This window comes from Lipotes vexillifer, unplaced genomic scaffold (assembly GCF_000442215.2).
Source record: "Lipotes vexillifer unplaced genomic scaffold, Lipotes_vexillifer_v1.1 scaffold792, whole genome shotgun sequence".
Lineage (NCBI taxonomy): Eukaryota > Metazoa > Chordata > Mammalia > Artiodactyla > Lipotidae > Lipotes > Lipotes vexillifer.
Genome location: NW_006795663.1, coordinates 1,325,383 through 1,350,764, shown reverse-complemented (window position 1 = coordinate 1,350,764; position 25,382 = coordinate 1,325,383). Strand labels below are relative to the sequence as shown.

The 25,382-nt window shown below is 36.1% G+C and overlaps 2 protein-coding genes across 2 annotated transcripts in view; one reads left to right on the top strand and one right to left on the bottom strand.

The window, feature by feature from the left end:
• Positions 1 to 2,820: 2,820 nt before the first annotated feature.
• Positions 2,821 to 19,069, bottom strand: THAP10 (THAP domain containing 10). Its single transcript, XM_007467845.1, has 3 exons — positions 18,643 to 19,069; positions 3,117 to 3,266; positions 2,821 to 3,017 (listed from the first exon to the last, which is right to left on the bottom strand). Exons 1-3 carry the CDS (start codon positions 19,067 to 19,069, stop codon positions 2,821 to 2,823), a joined length of 774 nt encoding a protein of 257 aa, XP_007467907.1.
• Positions 19,070 to 19,234: 165 nt separating this feature from the next.
• LRRC49 (leucine rich repeat containing 49) overlaps positions 19,235 to 25,382 on the top strand; it is a 127,475-nt gene continuing 121,327 nt past the window's right edge. Inside the window, 3 exon segments of the mRNA XM_007467844.1 lie at positions 19,235 to 19,706; positions 20,354 to 20,410; positions 22,613 to 22,700. Of these exon segments, the coding sequence (XP_007467906.1) occupies positions 19,659 to 19,706; positions 20,354 to 20,410; positions 22,613 to 22,700 (193 nt within the window). The 5' untranslated portion in view covers positions 19,235 to 19,658.

Sequence of the window (25,382 nt, the reverse complement as noted above, 5' to 3'; positions counted from 1 at the left end):
ATGAGATATCACCTCACACCTGTCATCATGGCTATTACCAAAAATACAACAAATAACAAATATTGGTGAGGATGTGGAGAAAAGGGAACCTTCATGCACTGTTGATGGGAATGTAAATTGGTGCAGCTACTGTGGAGAACAATATGGAGATTCCTCAAAAAATTAAAAATAGAACTATCATATGATCCAGCAATTCTACTCCTGGCTATTTATCTGAAGAAAACAAAAACACTAATTACAAAAGATATATGCATGCCTATATTCATTGCAGCATTATCCATTAATAGATGAATGGATGAAGAAAATGTGGTACACACACACACACACACACACACACACACACACACACAATGGATATGCTCAGCCATAAAAAAGAATGAAATCTTATCATTTTCAGCAACATGGATAGACCTGGGGGGGTATTATGCTAAGTGCAATAAATTAAACAGAGGAAGACAAATAATGTATGATTTCACTTATATGCAGAATCTAAAAATAAAACAAATGAACAAACATAACAAAACAGAAACAGAATTATAGATACAGAGAACAAACAGGTGGTTGCCAGAGGGGAGAATGTGGTGGGAGAAGGAGAGAACTGGGTGAGGGAGATTAAGAGGAACAAACTCCCAGTTGCAAAATAAGTCAAGGGTATGAAATGTATGGTGTGGGGAATACAGTTAATAATTACGTAATATCTTTGTTTGGTGACAGACGGTAACTAGACTTATCCTGGTGATAATTTTGAAATATAGCAAAGTATGGAATCACTACATTGGGTAACAGGAACTAACATAGTGTTGGAGGTCAATTATACTTCAGAAACAAACAAAAAACACAGAAGAAGAGACCAGATTTGTGGTTATTGGAGGAGCCGGGCCAGGGGAGGGGGAATTGAATGCAGGTGGTCAAAAGGTACAAACTTTCACTTACCAGATAAATAAGTACTAGGGATACAGTGTACAACATGATAAATATAATTAGCACTGCTGTATGTTATACATGAAAGTTGTTAAGAGAGTAAATCCTAAGAGTTCTCATCACAAGGAAAAATTTTTTTTCTATTTCTTTAATTTTATATCTATATGAGCTGAAGGATAGTCACTAAACTTACTGTGGTAAACATTTCATGATATATATGTCAAACATTATGCTTTACACCTTAAACTTATACAGTGCTATATGCCAATTATATCTCAATAAAACTGGGAAAAAAGCATTGACATGTTAAAAAAAATAGATAAAATAAAATAAAGCCAGTATTTCATTTTACTTTAGGGCAGTGAAACATTACACAATTCATTATAAATCATCTGAATCAACCAACCAAATCTAAATTTTCAATTGATAGGAAAAATAAAATTAACTTATTAGTAAAATAGGAACACAAAGTGCTGTTATGGCTGTCAAAGTTTAACATCTAGAAATGAAGTAAACCCATGGCAGTGAAATTTGGGGATGAATGGGCATATAACATTCATTATGATTTGGATTAAGGAGATACACTGTTTCAGAGCTCAAGGGAAAACAGGTACTCCCCACCCCAGCCCCCCGATAATATTTAGTTCCAGAAGATTTATATGCTTAATTTTAAAATATAACATTCTCTTAAAACATCAAATAGTTATCGTAAATTCAAGCCAAACCAGCAATAATAATAATAATAATAATGCTATCTGTTTACATAATCATTGTTCAGGCTTACAACTTCTATTAATACTTTATTGTTTTTTTAATTAAAATTATACTGTTCAAATTAAGTCAGACATGAAATTCGCTTTGGAAGAAAATCACTTTGGTGTATTATTTAAACCTTTGAGGATAAAATCCACGTAAGTTCTTCCAATCATGCAGAACTAACAGGACATGTGAGATGTAAAATGGACATTTATTTTTATTATTTTCAATACAAGATCAGAGTTACAATAAGTTTCTCAGAAACTATTGTAATAAATTACTTCATGGTACAAAACTGCCATCACAATTTTCCCGGTGAGTAGCAGATGGGGCAGCTAAGTTTCACATGCTTATTTCCCAAAGTGGTATTGGTAGAGGAAAACGCAATTTCTAAAATGGGGATATGTTAGAAATGTAATACTTCTTTTTGCATGATGTTAATAACTTCTATCTAAATTAATCAAACTAATTAATTTGATGTAATAGGAACCGATGCAAATGGATTTCATTATAAAGGTAATCTAAGGATATGAAATTCTATCTCTATTTAAATTGATTCCCTTTAAAATTTTTCTGTAAATGACATAGCTTCACCAGAAATGCTCACAGGGACTGATTCATAGATGTAATAATATTACAACTGGACAGACTAAAAAATAATAGAAATAATAGAAAATAATAATCAAGGGTAAATGTCCTGGCTCTACCCTCAAATCATTTAGTCGTAGCAGACCTAGCTGTGCTGAGTTATGCTCTTCACCTTCAAGTTATTTAGAACAGTGACGTTCTAACTCGTGAGTGTCAAGTAAGTCCCATATGAGCGTTGCTTCTGAACTAAGCTTAAATATTCAATGCTTAATCTTGATCTGGCAATGCTGCTATTGTGGTTTTGTTTTATGACTTGATTTGCACCAAAAGTATAAAAAGAAAAAAGAAAAAAAGGTGAAAGTAGGGGGTGGGGAGGTGTGGGCGGGACTACCTTTATTTTCTTGACAGACAGGCAAATTTTTCCCTTAGAGCTAAACAAATTCTGCATACTCAACTGTCAAGTTATCTTGAGGTGAAAGATTTACAAGAGCAAAGAGATAATTATGTGAGCAAAGATTTGAAAACCTAGAGCACATCAAATCATTTGATGTTGCGCTAACAAGTCTCTTCTTTTACCTGTACAGCTATGTAAGACAAATCACTCTGTTCACTCTTGATATTCCAGTCCTCATCTGTTTCTGAGTCACTGGAGTAAGTGTCAAAGAGAGAGGACGTTCTAGACCACAATTCATCAATCTGAGTAGTTGCATTACATAGTTGTGTTCCAAACACTTTCACTTTGGCCTGAATACCTGAAGGAGAATAAACACAATTACCTATGAGTTAGAATTTGCTTTTCATCCACAAAAGTCCAATTCAATTGATCAATCAACTGAAAAGTCAAAACTTACCCACACTGTAGTGAGGGGGTCTCTTCAGAGATATTTGTGTACTTTTGTGCACTGGGCCTTCCTCACAGTGAGTAGGTACTGAAGTGACATCATTAGATAGATTATCAGCATGGACTTGTGTTTGTATAACTTGATTTTCATGTGCAATCTAAAAATATAAATCAGAGGAGAATTATACTGAAGGTAAGGCCTTCTTTATATGGTTTTATCTCCTAAAAGTTATAAACAGTGAAAGAGTATAGATAATATTTTTCAAGGTCACGTACTAGGAAGGCTGGAATTTGAACCCAGGCAAGCTGGCTCCACAGTCCAAGTAGTTAAGAAGTCTGCCATACTGTCCTTTACTATTTCTAAGTCTATTTCTAAGCTTTGTGGTCAAGCAGAAATCTATACGCTGTTAAGCTATTTGCTGACAACCCATTAAATTTTCCCTAAAGAAGAGATAATACTACTAATATTAAATGATTATAATAGTATTAAGTATATCATAGCAAAGCAGTAGCATCATTCTAGAAAACCTAATTATCAGTCCTTTATACATGACAGAAAAATAATTTAAGATAATATGCTTTAATGTTTTTATGCTTTCCTGAGAAAAGTTACAACGTGAAATGGAAATTTTGATTTATGGGAGAAGTAAGAGGTAGAGAGGAGAATTTGGATATTCAGAAGGTAATGTAAGACTGAGTAACTGGAAATTATGTGGAAGAGGCTAAGAAAAGATATCTGGAAAATGTAAGAGGGTCTGTGGGAAGAAAAAATAAGTGATAAGGAAATGAAAAAAAGTACTTTGTAATTTTACCTAGACCACTGAAAAAAAATTTTAGCAAGCATCCTTGGGTGCTGTAACACAGGCTATGAATGCCCAAGTTAAAGAAACTTTATGAAGAAACTTTTGTGAAGAGTCCCTTTGTAACATGAAGAATTACACCTAATATTTTTGAGGATTTAAATAAAAATTGAAGTCTTTATCTTTGTGTTTATAGTTATGATTAATTTTGACAGCTAATCTACTTTTAAGCCAAGCATTATAAAGGTCTAGAATAAGTATATATTTCTTTACAAAACAGATGTACTCCTGATAAAATGCAGTTTTAGGAATTTATTCAGGCTTTAAAAAATAACTTTTGTTCCCTTTATAACAGTAATACATTGTATCACTAAGGAAAATTTGCACCATACAGAGAAGCAAAAAGAAAAAAAAAATTAGCCGTAATCCCGTCATTCATAGCTAACAACTTCATATTTTGGTATCATTTTTGTCTTTTTCTATGTATTTTTTAAAATTGGGAACATATGTTTTATAATCTTGTTTTCCTCTTTAATACATCATGTTTCTATGTTATTAAATATTCTACATATAATTTTTATGGCTGCATACAATCTATTGTATAGATACACTGTAATTTATTAAAACAATCCATAATATTAGAAATCTTTGAACAAAAATTTTTGTGTACATACACGATTACTTCTTTGTATTAAAAATTTAAGAAACAGAATTTCCAGATATGTATTAATCAACTAGAACATGAAGCAAAAGAAAATTTTTAGAATGAGGCAGAGAAAGACCAAAGGATGAAGGCTATAGAAAAGGTCATAAGAGGTATAGCAGAAAAGATTAAAAAACATAATATATAATATCAGTTGTAGTCCCAAAGGAAAAGAAAGAAAATGGGACAGAAAAAATATTTGAACAAATAACATCTGAGAATTTACCAAAATGAATACAAGGCATTAAGACATGGTTTTACAAAAGTACTAAATGTATTCACTAAAATAAAAACAAAGGAAAACATATCTTTGCATATTACAGTAAAACTGGAAAACAAAGAGAAAAACTTAGGAGCCAGAGGAAAAAAAGATACATTGTCTTCAAAGGGGCAACCATAAGACACAGTAAGGCTTAAACTCTTAAGGAAACACAAAGATTGAAATAAAAGGGTGTAAAAAAGATCTAATATGCTAACACTAACCTACAGAAAGCTGGTGCTGCTATATTGGTGCTATATAATAACACAGCTTCAAAATATATAACACAAAAATTGTTAGAAGACTAAATATGTAAATTAAAAACCGAGGTGGAAGATTTTTAACACACCTCTCTCAGTAACTAATAGGCAGGCAAAGATTCCACAGGGATATAAGAAATTTAAACAACATGATTAACAGACATATATGGAGAATTGTATCCAACTGCAGAACACACACTCACCTCAAGTACACATGGAACATTTATAAAAACTAACCTACGTTAGGCCTAATACAGTTTCAATAAATTTCAAAATAAATCCATATGCTGGGGCTTCCCTGGTGGTGCAGTGGTTGAGAGTCCGCCTGCCGATGCAGGGGACACGGGTTTGTGATCTGGTCCGGGAGGATCCCACATGCCGCGGAGCGGCTGGGCCCGTAAGCCATGGCCGCTGAGCCTGCGCGTCCGGAGCCTGTGCTCCGCAATGGGAGAGGCCACAACAGTGAGAGGCCCATGTACTGCCAAAAAAAAAAAAAATCCATATGCTGTATATTCTCTGGCCACAGTGTAACTGACCCAGAAGTCTATAACAAAAATATAACTACAAAATATCTGCATCTTTGGAAATTTTTAACTACACTTCTAAGTAACCCATGATAAAATTACAGTGGAAATTAGAAGATATTTTACACTAAATAATAATAAAAATATTCAAAATCTAAAACTTGTGGGATTCAGTTAATGTCACACTTAGAAGGGCATTTATAGTCTTAAATGTACATGACTGCAATTTTAACACCATTCAAAAAATTATTTCACAAGATATTTCTAACGTATCTTCATTTCAGGAGTTTTCCCTCAAACAATAAACTCTACTGAATTCTACATTTGGGAAATAAGTATGTCAAACTTAGCTGTCCCATCTGCTATTCACTATGAAAATTCTGGAAATCAATGATCCAATTTAATACTCAAGAAGTTAAAGAAAGAATGGTAAATAAAAATTGAAAAAGGAGAGAGATGAGAGAGTGAACTGTAATGTAAACGACGATGGACTTCAAGTTATAACGATACGTCAGTGTAGGCTCATCAGTTGTAACAAATGTACCACTCTGGTGGGGGATGTTGATAATGGAGAAGGCTATGCATGTGTGGGGGCAGGGGGTAATTGGGTAATCCATCTTCCCCTCAATTTTGCTGTGAACCTAAAACTTTTCTAAAAACATAAAGCCTTAAAAAATTAAAGAAAAATACTGGAAATTTTTAAATATGCAGCTCAATGTTCATAGCAGCATTATTTAAAATAGTTAAGACATGGAAGCAACCTAAGGGTCCATCAACAGAAGAATGGATAAGGAAGATGTGGCATATAAATATATAACATTACTCAGCCATAAAAAAGAATAAAATCTTGCCATTTGAAACAACATGAATGACCCTGAGGGTACTATTCTTAGGGAGATAAGTCAGACAGAGAAAGACAAATACTGTATATTTTCATTTATATATGGAGCCTAAAAAATAAAACAAATGAAGGAATATAACAAAACTGAAACAAACTCACAGATACAGAGAGCAGACTAGCAGTTACCAGTGGGGAGAGAGGTGGAGGGAGGGGCAAAATAGGGAAAGGGGATTAAGAGGTACTAACTATTGGGAATAACATAAATAAGATAAAGAGGGCAGACAGCAGAAGCAAGAAGAACTACAATCCTGCAGCCTGTGGAACAAAAATCACATTCACAGAAAGATAGACAAGATGAAAAGGCAGAGGGCTATGTACCAGATGAAGGAACAAGATAAAACCCCAGAAAAACAACTAAATGAAGTGGAGATGGGCAACCTTCCAGAAAAAGAATTCAGAATAATGATAGTGAAGATGATCCAGGACCATAGGAAAAGAATGGAGGCAAAGATCAAGAAGGTGAAAGAAATGTTTAACAAAGATCTGGAAGAATTAAAGAACAAACAAACAGAGATGAACAACACAATAACTGAAATGAAAAATACACTAGAAGGAATCAATAGCAGAATAACTAAGGCAGAAGAACAGATAAGTGACCTGGAAGACAGCATGGTGGAATTCAATGCCATGGAACAGAACAAAAAAAAAAGAATGAAAAGAAATGAAGACAGCCTAAGAGACCTCTGGGACAACATTAAATGCAACAACATTCACATTATAGGGGTCCCAGAAGGAGAAGAGAGAGAGAATGGATTCGAAAAAATATCTGAAGAGATTATAGTCGAAAACTTGCCTAACACGGGAAAGGAAATAGCCACCCAAGTCCAGGAAGCACAGCGAGTCCCATACAGGATAAACCCAAGGAGAAACACGCTGAGACACACAGTAATCAAATTGGCAAAAATTAAAGACAAAGAAAAATTATTGAAAACAGAAAGGGAAAAATGACAAATAACATACAAGGGAACTCCCATAAAGTGAACAGCTGATTTCTCAGCAGAAACTCTACAAGCCAGAAGAGAGTGGCATGATATACTTAAAGTGATGAAAGGGAAGAAACTACAACCAAGATTACTCTACCTGGCAAGGATCTCAGTCAGATTCGATGGAGAAATCAAAAGCTTTACAAACAAGCAAAAGCTAAGAGATTTCAGCACCACCAAACCAACTCTACAACAAATGCTACAGGAACTTCTCTAAGTGGCAAACACAAAAGAAGAAAAGGACCTACAAAAACAAACCCAAGGGCTTCCCTGGTGGCGCAATGGTTGAGAGTCCGCCTGCCGATGTAGGGGACACAGGTTTGTGCCCGGGTCCGGGAAGATCCCACACGCTGCGGAGCAGCTGGGCCCGTAAGCCATGGCCGCTGGGCCTGCACGTCCAGAGCCTGTGCTCCGCAATGGGAGAGACCACAGCAGTGAGAGGCCCGCATACCGAAAAAGAAAAACCCAAAACAATTAAGAAAATGTTAATAAGAACATACATATTGATAATTACCTTAAATGTGAATGGATTAAATGCTCCAACCAAAAGACACAGGCTCATTGAATGGATACAAAAACAAGACCCATATATTTGCTGTCTACAAGAGACCCACTTCAGACCTAGGGACACATACAGCCTGAAAGTGAGGGGATGGAAAAAGATATTCCATGCAAAGGGAAATCAAAAGAAAGCTGGAGTAGCAATATTCATATCAGATAAAATAGACTTTAAAATAAAAAGTGTTACAAGAGACAAGGAAGGACACTACATAATGATCAAGGGATCAATCCAAGAAAAGATATAACAATTATAAATATATATGCACCCAACACAGGAGCACCTCAATACATAAGGCAACTGCTAACAGCTATAAAAGAGGAAATCGACAGTAACACAATAATAGTGGGGGACTTTAACACCTCACTTACACCAATGGACAGATCATCCAAACAGAAAATTAATAAGGAAAAACAAGCGTTAAATGACACAACAGACCAGATAGATTTAATTGATATTTATAGGACATTCCATCCAAAAACAGCAGATTACACTTTCATCTCAAGTGCGCATGGAACATTCTCCAGGACAGATCACAACTTGGGTCACAAATCAAGCCTCAGTAAATTTAAGAAAATTGAAATCATATCAAGGATCTTTTCTGACTGCAACACTATGGGATTAGAAATCAATTACAGGGAAAACAATGTAAAAAACACAAACACATGGAGGCTAAACAATACGTTACTAAATAAACAAGAGATCACTGAAGAAATCAAAGAGAAATCAAAAAATACCTAGAGACAAATGACAATGAAAACACAATGTTCCAAAACCTATGGGATGCGGCAAAAGCAGTTCGAAGAGGTAAGTTCATAGCTATATGAGCCTACCTCAAGAAATAAGAAAAATCTCAAATAAATAATCTAACCTTACACCTGAAGGAACTAGAGAAAGAAGAACAAACAAAACACAAAGTTAGCAGAAGGAAAGAAATCATAAAGATCAGAGCAGGAATAAATGAAATAGAAACAAAAAAAACAATAGCAAAGATCAATAAAACTACAAGCTGGTTCTTTGAGAAGATAAACAAAATTGATAAACTATTAGCCAGATTCATCAAGAAAAAGAGGGAGAGGACTCAAATCAATAAAATTAGAAATGAAAAAAGAGAAGCTACAACAGACACTGCAGAAATACAAAGCATCCTAAGAGACTACTACAAGTAACTCTATGCCAATAAAATGGACAACGTGGAAGAAATGAATAAATTCTTAGAAAGCTATAAGCTTCCTAGACTGAACCGGGAAGAAATAGAAAATATGAACAGATGAATCAGAAGTAGTGAAATTGAAACTGTGATTAAAAATCTTCCAACAAACAAAGTCCAGTCAGGATAAACTAGAATGGGAACAGAGACACTGAGACTATGCTGCTGGACTACAGAGGCTGAGATCATGAAGACTTATGAGGAGGACAATGAAATAAAGAGCAAGGGGCCAATATGAAAATAACTCTGAAAGAACAACCCAGAAGATTGCACCCGATAATCAGTTTTAAAAGTTCAACTGCTTTTAATTTTTTTAGTAAACATAACCATATCAATAAATTAGCAACATTGGGCTTCCCTGGTGGTGCAGTGGTTGTTAAGAATCCACCTGCCAATGCTGGGAACATGGGGTCAAGCCCTGGTCCAGGAAGATCCCACATGCTGCAGAGCAACTAAGCCCATGCGCCACAACTACTGAGCCTGTGCTCTAGAGCCCGTGAACCACAACTACTGAGCCCACATGCCACAACTACTGAAGCCCGCGTGCCTAGAGCCTGTGCTCCACAACAAGAGAAGCCACCACAATAAGAAGCCCACACACAGCAATGAAGAGTAGCCCCCGCTCGCCACAACTAGAGAAAGCCCATGTGTAGCAATGAAGACCCAACACAGCCAAAATAAATAAATAAATAAATTTATTAAAAAAAACAAAAAACAACAAAAAAACAAAGTCCAGGACCAGATGGCTTCAAAGGTGAATTCTATCAAACACTTAGAGAAGAGTTAACACCCATCCTTCTCAAACGCTTCCAAAAAATTGCAGAGGAATGAACACTCCCAAACTCATTCTATGAGGCCACCATCACCCTGATATCAAAACCAGACAAAGATACTACAAAAAAAGAAAATTACAGACCAATATCACTGATGAAGATAGATGCAAAAACCCTCAACAAAATACTAGCAAACAGAATCCAACAACACATTAAAAGGATCATACACCATGATCAAGTGGGATTTATCCCAGGGATGCAAGGATTCTTCAATATATGCAATTCAATCAATGTGATAAACCATATTAACAAATTGAAGAAGAAAAACCGTATGATCATCTCAATAGAAGCAGAAAAACCTTTGACAAAATTCAACACTCATTTATGATAAAAACTCTCCAGAAAGTGGGCATAGAGGAAACCTACCTCAACCTAATAAAGGCCATATACAACAAACCCACAGCAAACATCATTCTCAATGGTGAAAACCTGAAAGCATTTTCTCTAAACTCAGGAACAAGACAAGGATGTCCATTTTCACCACTATTATTCAACATAGTTTTGGAAGTCCTAGCCACGGCAATCAGAGAAGAAAAAGAAATAAAAGGAATACAAACTGGAAAAGAAGAAGTAAAACTGTCACTGTTTGCAGGTGACACGATACTATACATAGAGAATCCTAGAGATGCTACCTGAAAACTACTACAGCTAATCAACAAGTTTGGTAAAGCTGCAGGATACAAAATTAAAGCACAGAAATCTCTTGCATTCCTATATACGAATGAAAAATCTGAAAGAGAAATGAAGGAAACACTGCCATTTACCACTGTAACAAAAAGAATAAAACACCTAGGAATAAACCTACCCAGGGAGACAAAAGACCTGTATGCAGAAAACTATAAGACCCTGATGAAAGAAATTAAAGATGATACCAACAGATGGAGAGATATACCATGTTCTTGGATTGGAAGAATCAATATTGTGAAAATGACTATACTACCCAAAGCAACATACAGATTCAATGCAATCCCTATCAAATTACCAATGGCATTTTTTACAGAACTAGAACAAAAAATCTTAAAATTTGTATGGAGACACAAAAGACCCCAAATAGCCAAAGCAGTCTTGAGGGAAAGAAACTGAGCTGGAGGAATCAGACTCCCTGACTTCAGACTATTCTACAAAGCTACAGTAATGAAGACAATATGGTATTGGCACAAAAACAGAAATATAGATGAGTGGAACAGGATAGACAGTCCAGAGATAAACCCATGCACCTATGGTCAACTAATCTATGACAGAGGAGGCAAGGATATACAATGGAGAAAAAACATTCTCTTCAGTAAGTGGTGCTGGGAAAACTGGACAGGTACATGTAAAAGAATGAAATTCGAACACTCCCTAACACCATATACAAAAATAAACTCCAAATGGATTAAAGACCTAAATGTAAGACTGGACACTACAAAACTCTTAGAGGAAAACATGGGATGAACGCTCTTTGACATAAATCACACCAAGATCTTTTTTGATCCACCTCCTAGAGTAATAGAAATAAAAACAAAAATAAACAAATGGGACCTAATAAAGCTTTTGCTTCTGCACAGCAAAGCAAACTATAAACAAGATGAAAAGACAACCCTCAGAATGGGAGAAAATATTTGCAAATGAATCACGGATAAAGAATTAATCTCAAAAATATATAAACAGCTCATGCAGCTCAATATTAAGAAAACAAACAATCCAATCAAAAAATGGGCAGAAGACCTAAATAGACATTTCTCCAAAGAAGACCTACAGATGGCCAAGAGGCACACGAAAAGCTGCTCAATGTCACTAATTATTAGAGAAATGCAAATCGAAACTGCAATGAGGTATCACCTCACACCAGTTAGAATGGGCATCATCAGAAAATCTACAAACAATAAGTGCTGGAGAGGGTGTGGGGAAAATGGAACCCTCTTGTACTGTTGGTGGGAATGTAAATTGATACAGCCACTATGGAGAACAGTATGGAGGTTCCTTAAAAAACTAAAAATAGAATTAACATATGACCCAGCAATCCCACTACTGGGCATAAACCCAGAGAAAACTATAATTCAAAAAGACATATGCATGCCAATGTTCACTGCAGCACTATTTACAATAGCCAGGTCATGGAAACAACCTAAATGCCCATCAAATGGATAAAGAACATGTGGTACATATATACAATGGAATATTAGTCACCATAAAAAGGAATGAAATTGGGTCATTTGTAGAGACGTGGATGGATCTAGAGACTGTCATACAGAGTGAAGTAAGTCAGAAAGAGAAAAACAAATATGTGTGGATATATATGCATATATGTGGAACAGATAAACCAGTTGGCAGGGCAGAAATAGAGACAGAGATGTAGAGAACAAACGTATGGACACCAAGGGGGGTGGTGGTGGTGTGATGAATTGGGAGATTGGGATTGACATATATACACTGATGTGTATAAAATAGATGACTAATAAGAACCTGCTGTAAAAACAAATAAAATAAAATTTAAAAATTCAAAAATAAATAAATAAATAAGATACAAGGATGTAATGTACAGCACAGGCAATACAGCCAATACTTCATAATAACTTTGTATGGAGTCTAATCTATAAAAATATCGACTATGTTGTACACCTAAAACTAATATAATACTGTAAGTCAATTATACTTCAATTAAAAAGAATACTAGGGGCTTCCCTGGTGGCGCAGTGGTTGAGAGTCCGCCTGCCGATACAGGGGACACAGGTTCGTGCCCTGGTCTGGGAAGATCCCACATGCCGCGGAATGGCAGGGCCCATGAACCATGGCCACTGAGCCTGCGCGTCTGGAGCCTGTGCTCTGCAACGGGAGAGGCTACAACAGTGAAAGGCCCGCGTACCACACACACACAAAAAAAGAATACTAGAAGTCTGTTAAAAAATGTAAGCAGCTGGGCAAAATTTGAAATATTTGGTCAACCAATATTTTGTCTTCACATAAGCAAGTTAGTTATCCTTAAGGTCTCCTTTGTTTGAAATACATCTGAATATGTAAAGATATCCTAGTGTTTAAGTGAAGTTTTCACATTTTAACAAGTTTGTTTAATGTGAAAACATATAGGAAAAGGTCTATGTTAATCATCTTAGCTCAGTAATGTATAAATCTAGTGTATCAATTAAAAATCAAAGCTGAACAAAATAATTTGAGGGGAAGAAACAATAATAGAAACAAAAAGAAAATAATATCAGAGAGAAGATCAAAAGGCAGAGTTCACTCTTTGAAAAGACTAATAAAAATCGATAAAAAGAATGAAAAAGCAAAAATTACTAACAGATCATAAAGAATTTTAAAAGACAGAGTATCATGAACACTTTTGTGCCAATATGTTTAAAAATTTAGATTAAACTGACAAATTTTGCAAAAAATACAACTTATCAAAATGGATATAGAAATAGAAAAACTCTGAATAACCCCATAACTATTAAAGAAATTGAATCTATCATTAAAACATCTTCTCATAAGGAAAACTCCAGGACTAGGTGTCTTTTTCAGTGAATTCCACAAAATATTAATATCAAATTTATTAGTGGACATATAATGCCAATTTATATAAACTTTTCCAGAGAATGATGAAAGAGGGGACAACTCCAAACTGGTCAGCATAATCTTGAAACCAAAACATGAAAAAGGCATTTCAAGAAAGAACAGGTATAGACCAATTTTGCCTATGAACACATATGCAAAAATTCTAAATAGAATGTTAACAAATCAAGTTAAACAATACCTAAAGGAATAATACACCTTGGCCAAATTGGGTTTGCTTCAGCTATGCAAGTTTGACTCTATATGTCAAAAACAGGCAATAAAGTTCATGACATTAACAGAATAATAAGGAAAATATGTGATCATTAATAGGTTCAGAAGCATTTGAAAAAATTCAACATCATTTATGATTTAAATCTGTAGCCAAAACTTGGAATAGAGGGGAACATTTCTTTTTATGGTAAGAGCAGCTACCAAAAGAACTATAGCAAAAATCATATCAAATGGTGAAATATTAATGAGTTTTCCTTTGAAATAGGAATGAGAAAAGGATCCCCCATCACTTCTTCTGTTTCCCCCGCTGTACTGGAGGTTCTAGCTAGTGCAATAGGAAGAATAAGAAACAAAAGCATAAACATCAAAAACTATATGCATATATTTTTTATACATGTAGAAAATCCAAAAGTATCTGCAAATTACCGGAATTAATAAATGAGTTTAACAAGGTTTCTGGTTACAAGGTCAACAAAAATCAATTTATCCACATACATTTATAGAAAATAAAATTTTAGATAATACTATTTATAATAGCAAAATCAAATAGGAACAAATCTAATGAAATATGTGCAAGACCTCTATATAGAATGTCATAATGTTTTTAAGAGAAATGTAAAAACCCAAATAAATGGAGGGATACATTGTGTTCATGGATTGGAAGAATCAGTATTGTCAATATGCTTTTTCTCCCTACATTCATTCAAAAATTCAATGCACTCTCAGTCAAAATCCCAACAGATAATTTGTGGAAATTGATGAACCAATCCTAAAATATATATAGAAATTTAAAGAGCCCAAAATAACCAAGATATCCATGAAGATGAACAAGGTAAGAGGAATTAATCAACTGGATATTAATTTTGGGGGGGGGGCTGTACAACGACCATGTGCTTTATTTCTTCTGCTCTGTGATTTTTTATTTCAGTAGTAACCTCCATATAAAGTAAAACTACTTGATTACCTCAACTTTGGTTTAGATTAAGGTCTCATAAAGAATTTTAGCAAGTACATTTAAACTAATACCATAAAACATAATCATTATTGAAAATAAGCACTTGTCAGAAAAATATGCCAATTGGATATTAATTCTTAACATAAGCTATAGTAAAGTATTGTGATAATGGTGTAAAGATAGGCAAACATAAATGAAACAGAATTTTAAAATGCTGAAACAGACTAACGTGTATATGAAAACTTGATTTACGACAAAGCTGACACTGCAGGACAATGAGGAAATGCTAGCCTTTTCAGTAAAAGATGCTGAGTCAATCGGGTATTTATATGAGGGAAAAATGAAACAAACTCCATTTCATACACAAAAATCAATTCTGAATGGGTTGTAGATATGAATGTAAAGACTAAAAACAGTAAGTTTATGGAAAACAGCAAAGTAGCATGCTTTAAGCATTAAGTATACAGAAAAAGATGGTTAGGTTGGCCTACATTGAAAATTAAGAACTAAGTACACAGGGAAAAATAAAGACAAAAAGCTCAGTACATCAAAAGACACTATTAAGAGAGAAGAGAAGGTAGTTAAAGCATATTTAACTGACAAAGGACTTGAAGACAGAATTTATTAAGAACTCTATATCAACAAGAAAAAGACAATCCAACAGAAAAATCAGAATATCGCCAGAGGCTATCCAAATGTTCAATTAACATTTGAAAAGTTGTTCCCTTACTAATGTTATTTATGAAATGAGAAAGCAAAGTAAACCACCATTACACACCCTTCAAAAAGACTCAATGTGAAAGACCAACAATCCAAGTGTAGGCAAGAATGTGAAACAACGTAAACTCTGATTATGCTTCTAGTAGTGTAAATTAGTACAACTATTTTAGAAAATTATCTGGTACTATTTACTGAAGTTTAATATAATACTATGTCCCAGAAATTCTAGGTATATATCATCAGAAACGTGTGCACATATGAAAAAGACATGTAGAAGGATGTTTACAGCAGGATTACTTCTAATAGCCCCAAAATGATAACAACCCAAATGTCCAACAACAGAAGAGATAAAAAAATTTTTTGGTATATTCGTACAACAAACTGTTATATAGTAATGCAAACATATTACTGCTATATGCAACAATATGGATGAATCTTACAAATATAATGTTGAACAAAAAAGCCAGATGCAAGAAATGCCTACAGTACGATTCTACTTACATCAAATTCAAAAGAAAGTAAACTTGGTTGCTTTGAGGATGGAGGAGAAGCTAGGCTTGGGCTCTTGAGTTGCTAGTAATGTTCTAATTCTTTGACCTATAGTAGTTACACATGTTCAGTTTCTGATAATTTAATGATTTAAGCACTTTCCTGTATTTTGCTATATTTGAATTAAAGTTTAAAAATAGTTGGGTTAGAAAAACAAGGATGCAAAATTAACAGTTAAGGAGAGACAATAATTCTAGCTATATGAAGCAAAATATCAGTGTATGGTGCTAATCAGAACCCCCTTTTTTCCTTGGAGGTGGCCCCTAATCTTTCCTCAAGCTCCCTAAAGATAGGCTACATTCATACTTCTATTTATCTACATATAGCACAAAACACCCAAAAGAGTGTTTGCAACAGCTCCTCAATAAATATTGTAGAGTGCCTGGAAATTTGCTGTTTAGTCAGTTGGTCTCGGAAAGAAAAACAGTGAGTGGGGGAAGGAGTGAAAGGTGGCACAAGTAAACTTTCTTAGAGATGCTATTGGGGTTCTCAATCCAGACCAGCTAAAAATTTATTGCTATCAAGTCTAAATAAACTTTTTAAACTTTATATAAAGTACTATTATTAAAACCTACACATAGTTTCCTAATAACTCAGCATGTATATTAATGTAATATGGATTGTTAGAAGTGTTGGCTGGATATATTTACTAATTGGAAAACAGAGTTGGTATCTATTCTATATTCTCAATAGTTAGCCTTTGTTGTATTATAAGATCTTTGGTTGTTTTATTAGCCTGGCTTTTCTTCCCGCAATTTTTGATTAGATGGTAGAATTATGAGTAAGAAAAATGGTGTAAGGGTGTGTGTGGCACATGTTTAATATTTACCTCTTTTACTACATATTTATATATATCTATATAGAGATGTACATATATGGGCTTGGGTAAAGGTTGGCTAGGCAATGATGGTGGATAGACGGTTCAAGGAAGAGGCAGATGTCTTGACTGGTATACAGCTTGGTGAGAAGGGAAACTGGCAGAGAACTGAAATTCTATTGTACTAAAAAAACTGTTCTCATAGTCACATCATCATTCCACAAATATTTATTGAATTCCTTAAATTTGCAAAATATTGTCTAGTTGCTGGCAATACAATAGTGAACAAATCAGATAAGATCCCTACTCTCACAAAGCTTACATTCTAATGTAAGGACAAACATTAAGCAAATTATATAATTATTTCATGACAACTGTGATGAGTGCAACTGAAGTATATGTGCTAATGAAGTGTATGAAGAACGAGAATATATAATTAGGGAAGCAAAAGGGAAGGATGTTTGAGCAGATTTTTAAAGTAAAAGGACTCAACTGATGATGATGGGAAATGGCAGGGGCATAATTCCAGGGCAGTACATGAAATAATGGAGAAAAGGCTTATTGGTAGGAAAGAATACAGTATGTTCAAAAATTGAAAAGATCAGCATGACTGGTACACAGTGAGCAACAAGGACGGTGGACTGGGATAGGATTGGTGTGGCAGGCAGGGGCAAATAGCATGCAGAGACTTGTAGATTGTGTTAATAATATTATTCTTCATCCTAACAATTGCAGGCTGTCATTAAAGGGTCTTAAACATCCACCCCAATGTAGGAAGCAGGTTGGTATGGCAGAAGAGTTTCTGTCTGGCAATTAGACCTAGAGAAAAGGCTCTTGAGGAAATTAACCTCCTGGACTGGCTTTCTTGTGCATAAATATTGAGTCTGAACTAGATGAGCACTTAGGTTTCCTTCAGCTCTAAAATTCAACGAATACCTCTATATATTCAAAGCCAAAATGTCAGTTACAAGTCACCTGACTTCTTGGTGAATTCTTCCTATCTCTAAAACTGAACACATTTTAGGTCCAATTAAGAGTCATAATTTAATCTGTGTTATGGTGATACGGCTGAAGTTTGACTAACTCAAAGAAGACTGGGAAGTCTTTAAGATGGGAAGTGGGCAAGAAGGCAGTAGTGACCAGATGCAAAATAAGTGTAATCGATGCTTATGAGTATCGAGGAAGTAGGCAGAAGAGAGCAAGATAGGAAAATTCAGCTCATTGGAACGATTTAATTTAAAGCAGTCAGTCAAGAGGTAGTTTAGAAGTGGGAAGGGATCGTTTATCAGCAAGCCCCATCTTCATCAGCATCTCGTATCCCCTTTCCCCCGCCATTTTGACAGTATAATTGATAATTCCTCAAGCTTATGTAATACTGTACGCAGAAACAGTTTCAAGCACCCCATTCCTTGAGATTTGCTCAAATTAAACACTTTCTATTTAAAAACTCAGGAGCGGAGAGTGAAGGCGACTATAATCTGAAGAACAAGAGAGAGAGACAGAGACAGAGAGAGAATGAGTGTGTTTTGGGGAAGAGGAGGTAGAAGAAACTATAATTCCAGACTGTTAATGCTAAACAGGCTCTTGGAGATCACTGGGTAAACAGAAACCTTCGAGGTGAGGTGACTTTCCCAAGACGACACTAAGTGGAGGAGCCTAGCCACAGACCCAGGGTCCTCCAACGACCCTCGGGGGACTCCTGGGTGGCCGCAGCCCTCGTCCTGGCCCGGAGAAGTGTACAGCAGGCTGGCCCCGGGGCAGCCTCGGGCTGCCTGACTGCCTGGGGCTCTCCTCCCTTCTCGGGGCCGCCCGCTCCGTCTCCCTCTTCTTGCCCCTTAGGTGCCGGGGAGGACACCCGGTGCAGGGTGGGCACGGCGCCCGCCACGAGCCTCAGGCGCTGGGAGAAGCGCAGGTTCTCCTGGATAACCGAAGAGACGTCAAAACAGGCGGGAGCAAAGTGGTCGGAGCAGATGACCGACCTGTCGTTGCCCTCGTACCAGTCGGCGCGGCGGCCCCGCACGAAGCTGTCCCACAGCAGCCGCACGGCCCGGTCCTTGGGGAAGCGGAACAGCGACTTCCCGGACGTGGTGGTGTTGCCGCAGTGCGCGGCCACGCAGCTGGCAGGCATGGCAGCTGACTCCGGGCTGGGAGATGAGGGCCCTGCGCACGGCCGCGCACTCCCTGAGCACTCACCTGCCGGATTCAGCGTACGCCTTGTCTCCTTCCCCCACCTCCGGCCGGCGGAAGTGCCGAACTGCGGCCCCACCTGGGAAAGTACCCGGCTCTCGGAGACCCTCCTCCTCCCTGCAGCTTCCCCTGAGAGCAGGTGGCCACAGGCAGAGGGATACAAATTTCGCGCGTGCCCAGCTGAGGTGAGCCGTAAAGAGGGACGGACCGGAAGTGGTGGTTGTCATAGCTACCGAGGTGGCCGGCCTCTTCCCTGTCTTATCCTCCTCTCCACACTCCCGCTCTGTTTTTATGAGGCCAGGAAAATAGAACTAGGAAGTGCTGACGTTTTGGGCCCCCCAAATATAACCAGAGGCTCTAACGAGGTCATCGGCCGGTGATTTGGTGGAGGACCAGACCGGAAATGGTAGTTTCCATGGTAACTCCTGAGCGGGTTGCCTGGGAGATGACCCCTTTCGCTCTCTCTGAATCTGTGCTGAAGCGTCACTTATAAGGCAGATCTAACTGATCTTCTTGGATTGTCTCCTGCCATGATTCCCGGGAAATACCGCTCTGTTTCTGGCCGGGCTGCGAGCAACGTAGGTTGGGCCTCCTACTATTTCTTCCCATTAGTAGCGTCCTTTCTGACTGGCGTCTTTGTCCTAGGTGATGGGATGTATTATTGGGACCAGCACCTCTGAATCTACGCAAGCTATTGTTTGACCGAGGCTTGAGATTCCTGGACTGGACCAAGGCACTTGGAGGGTATTTAATATTGTGTGATGGGTATTCAAAGTCTTGTCCAGGATCTGGGCTTCCCAGAAGGTGGAGCTGGTCTGCTGTGAAAGGCTAAGCTTCATTTAAATTCCTTTAACCGGTCAATTCCTTTTTTTTTTTTTTTTTTAATTAAGAAAATATTAACTGGCACCGCCACCTCCTTCACCTGTCTCACTGAGCTATTTACTTAGACCTGAAATAGCAAGTGTCAAAAGCTTTAGGTGCTAAGTAGAGGGTTAAATTGCTGCAGACATTTTGGAAGATAAATCACAGTGAAACCTTTTAATTCTTAGTTGTGATTTTATTGTTTTCAACAGGTCCCCAGAACATGATAATTTACCAGAAGCAAGCAAAAAGCGAGCATTCTGTTTTATTCTAATTTTTTGTTATATCTTTGTGTACTATTTTGGGGAGGTGTGTGTGTGTATAAGTTAAGAGCATATTTTACGGTTTAATTTTTACATTGTAGGTGAACTGTGGGCTTCATCTGGTAATTCAAACATCATCGCTTCCTGAAAAACACAAAGTAAGATTTAAGCAGATTTGTATTTAAATTGAATATAAATTGTTTTATATTCTGCAAAATAGCATGATTTAAAGAGCAGAGTCTAAATTGGAAAATTTAAGTATATTTACTTTGGTCACTAATGTAAAGGTAATTTTTATTTTCTGCGTACACAAAACCAACTAGTGGTTACCAAAGAAGAGAAGGAAGGGGGAGGGGCAAATTAGGGGTATAGGATTAAGAGATACAAACTACTATGTATAAAATAGATAAGCAAGAAGGATATATTGTATACCTCAGGGAACTATAACCACTGTTTTGTTATAACTTTTAATGGAGTATAATCTGTAAAAGCACTGAATATCAATGTCGTACACTTGAAACTAATATAATATTGTAAATCAACTAAACATCAATTTAAAAAATCAAACAAAACAAAGCCAAAAATAAAAACCCACTTCTTTTAAAAACCGAATCTTATTTCATCCATTACAAGAGGTAAGGTGGGGTTTTTTTGACATCTAAACATTTCTTAAATCAGGACCCTTCTTAAAACTGATGGCACATCATTGTTTAATTGGGAAAGTTTTTCCATCTTAGTAGTGGGTAAAATGATGGCATGTCTTACTACTGATGGAATCTTATAATAGATAAAATGTGATAATTTGGGGGCACATATCTAAAATTCCAGAAAAAAACTAATTAGCAGTGGAAATATATTAGGCTGAATGCTATTTAGAAGTTAAGATTTGAACATGAGGTTCTTTTCCCCAGTTTGCCCATATTCTCCCTGGCATTTCCATAACTTCTGGCTTTTGATTTGATCTCTGAGATACTCATGTTCTCCCCCCCCAGCCCCAACCTCAGCTCTCAGATATACTCACCCACCTCCCACACAACCGTGTTTCAAGACACAACACAAATTTTCCTTCTTTGACCAATTTGGACACTCCAACTGGCACAACTCAGGCTTTTCCTAAAAAGTTGTTAAATAGGTGCCACTGAAGGAACTCTAAAGTGAAGGGTGGAATTTACAGATAAAAACCTGAGAAGGCTAAGGAGGGGCGTGAGGAAGGTGGATGGAAGGACGCCATTGGTCAAGGAGGCAGCTGTGGATTACATTATGTATCTGGAAATAAACACTTGGAAAATAGGCCATTTGATTATCTTGAATAAATAGTAGTTAGCTAGATTAATTGAAAATATTCTTTATTGTAATTGGACCTAATGGATTCCTTCCAAAGCTTTGCTGACTGATTTCATTGGACAAATCCTATTCCACTATTATACATAGTATGTTTCTAGGAACTATGTGCCTCATCCAGATTCTTTCCAAACCATTCATTTTCTCTTGTGTGGACATGTATTCTGAGAAAATACCTTAGCTCATATAATGCATAAGGATATAATGTAAATGCTATTATAATTTTTATAGTAGCATGAGAAACATCATAATTCTTTTATGATATGTATTTAGGGGTTTTGGTAGCTAATCATGAGAGGTTGTTTTGTTTTTGTTTTTCTCAGTCCTCCTATCAGATAATTTAAAAGAAATTTAGAGAAAACCCTTCTTAGAAGGTTTAGATATATAATTTTATTATGTTATAATTGGACTGTTAAAGGAGTTCTAATGATAAGAACATTGTGATATTTTTTAACAGAATTTAGTTTCTATTGTATGTTTTTTGCTTTTCCTTTTGAGAAAATGATTCTTGTAATCACTGAATTGTGGTGAGAGTATGGAGGAATTGCAAGTGGCTCAGACTGGAGCCTGGTTTCATCTGACCTCATGAGACTGACTCATTTGTGTGTGTGTGTGGTAAAATACACATCACATAAAATTTACCGCTTTAACCATTTTAAATTGTACAAATCAGTGGTATTAAATACATTCACAATGTTGTGCAACCATCACCACTCTCTAGTTTCAGTTTTTATCACCCAAAAGGGAGTCCCTATACCATTAAGCAGTCTCTCCCCATTCCGCCTTCCCAATCCTCTTGGAAGCCACAAATCTGCCTTCTGTCTCTATAGATTTTTCTATTCTCAGTATTTCATAAATGGAATCATATAACGTAACATTTTGTGCCTGGCTTTCTTCGCTTAGCATGATGTTTTCAAGGTTCATCTATGTTGTAACATATATTGGTTATTTTACGTTATTTTATAATTACATTCATTGCTTTCTCCAAAAAATTTTTTTTCTTAAATAATGTTTTTTAGGTTGAATTCAAGCTAAATAAAGAAACGCCATCATTCCCTGGTCGACTCTTACAACATGATCTTGAAAGAAACTACTCAAGTAGGCAAGGTATTGTCAGAGAGTAGAGATTAGATATGGTTTATCTTCTTTAAGTAATATTGTTTAATAATGTTGAATTTCTAGATCCAAAGAGACTTGAATTAAAAATGACATCATTCATTGGTTACCAAATTGATTGGGAATTTGTTTAAATCAGAATTGATTTTATATACACAGCATAGTAGATTATTTCTAATACAGGAAAAGCTGTTGTGTTTTAGTTTGGGGTGGGCTCTACACAAGAGAATGGGAAGGAATCTTCCAAATAATGTCTTAGAACTAGCAAAATAGCTAATTAGTGAGGGTAAGAGTATAGGAACACAGATCTTTAGGGAATAAGGAAACAGTGGAAAGAATGGAAAGTCAGGAGTAGAAAAGAAGCTCTTTCCCTTACTAGCACATATAATTATAGATATTTTATATCAAAGGCCTTAAACTTTTGTGTGCATCCCCCAAGATCTTGTTAGAAATGCAGATTCTTAGTGCTTCCCTTCCCTTGTGCCCGTCCCCATTCTGATTTTGCAGGCCTTGTGTGGGATTTGGAAACGTGCGTTTTAGTAATGCCTCAAGTGATTCTGATGGATGTGGTTTGTGGACCACCTTTTGAAACACAGCCTCATGTGATCTGGTTATATTTCTGAAACGTATTTTTCAATTCAAGGAGAAATTTTCTTTGGAACATTTGAGTTGTTACTTGGTTGCCAACAACTGTTAGCTATCTGTAATGTGCTAGTGTTAAGCACTACAGAATCCTTACATACAGTACTGTCCCCATCTCCTAGGAGTTTATATGAGAGGGCTGATCAGTATAGGCCTCTCTAGATGGTTTATCTCACTACTGCATGAACATGTGGCGATTTTGAATATTTTATTAGTTTTCTTTTTTTGTTTTGTAACTTCTGGACTTTCCTCTTGGGCCCATCTAATCTGACATGACTTTTCTTTTTCCTATATCCTACACTCTTGTCTTGGTCAATTGCTGGACATGACATCAACCTAACTGCTATTCCACAGTGTAAGAAGCATGTGTCTTGCCTTTTTTGGTTCAATTCAGTACGCATCTACTGAGTGTGTACTGTGTGCCAGACACAGTATTAGGCACAGAGCTATAGATGTGAACCAGAAAATTCTCAAGTAGGAATTTTTTTATGTTTGCATTGTGAATTTCCTTCACATTTTTGATAATAAATCTTGAATTTGTTTTCTAAAACTTAAATACTTTTCCCAAGGTATTCTTGAGTTAGAGGAGGAAGTTGGTAGACAGATTTGTGTATGTCTGGCTAGGTAAGTTTATTTAAGTGTTAAAGTATTGCTAGATATTTGCTAATGAGGAAATAGTATGGCGGCACTGAATTTTGTGAACCTGAAAGATAAATAAACTCTTGTACATAAATAATGACCCATAAAATACAGATTAATTCTTTAGGGAGAAATAAACCTATTTTTTACATTAAAAGATTTTATTCAAACTCATTCTCTGTGACATGTGTACCTGATTGTTTCCAAATGTGCCTCCTTCATAGTTCCAGTCAGTTTCACACAAGGAAGGCCACACAGTGTGTAGCTGTTTTCTTGACTTCTGTACTCACTGTTCTTCCAAAGGCACAAAACTTTGGAAAAATTATAAGTAGCAGTTTATCAGGAAAAGTTGAGGAATCTCTATCTAATAGACTGCATCCTGATACCCAATTATTATAATTAATTTCACCTCATCCTTATTTTTTCTATTTTTCAAAATTAATTGGACATATATAATCGCCTGTCACCATAAATTAGCCAGTGGTACTCTCAGTCCAAAGTAAAGAAACTCTATGTTTTAGTTAGGCTACTTAGTCTAAAACTTGGTATGTGATTTTTTTAGGCTTTTTATATTAATGTTAAGTGTTAACCCCTGTATCCTTGAGATTTTGTAAGAGCCAGAGACTGCTATACAGTAAAATCTCAGTTAACCAGACCTTAATTGATTAAATCCCTTAATTAAGAATTCTAAAATATGTATATAGAGAGGAAGAGGCAGTGCTTGACTCTTAAGGTCATGATAAATCATGAAAAATATAGAAACAGGATTTTGGTTACTAAAACAATCTCAAAGGTAAGGCTGAGTGGACACATATATGACCGTGTACTGTATTATCCATCCATCCAGCCATCCATCTGTCCATCCCACCGCCCATTTCTCCATCCATCTTTCCGTCCATCCACTCACCCATCCATCCATCCATGTATCTAGGGTGCCATGCAGTGAAGACTCTTCCCGAACATAGACCATTATGCCTCTAAACACTTTGAGATCCTAATTATGAAAGAATTCATTCAGCGTTTTTATACTAAAATGCAAGAATATATGATTTTCTTTTTTAACAGAAATAATATATGTAAAATGGATTTCTGATTTACTCTTAATGGAAAATCAGTTAGTTAATTTACTGATTGCCTACTGAATTTAGATTCTACAAAGAATATAAAGAATGTAAAATGAGCTCCGTTTCTCAAGGAGCTTATAAATTTAATTGGGAAGACAAAAGCTACATATCTGGTGAATTAAATAGTGATATATGAAATCACCAATAACAGGAAATGCTTCAATTAAAATTTTGTCTCATAGTAGTGCAGTTTATATGCAGGATGAAACATTCCACATATAATGTGGGTGTTTGATACACACATATTTGTATATATATATGTGGGTGT

Bases quoted from the DNA above. Each gene is read 5' to 3' on its own strand.
- THAP10 (XM_007467845.1), bottom strand. From the start codon at position 19,069: ATGCCTGCCAGCTGCGTGGCCGCGCACTGCGGCAACACCACCACGTCC. The intron at 3,267-18,642 runs AGGAGTCCCCCG...ATTTATATTTTT, and splicing joins GACGAGGGCTGCGGCCACCC to AGATTGCACATGAAAATCAA. The intron at 3,018-3,116 runs GTAAGTTTTGAC...ATTCTCCTTCAG, and splicing joins ACCCCCTCACTACAGTGTGG to GTATTCAGGCCAAAGTGAAA.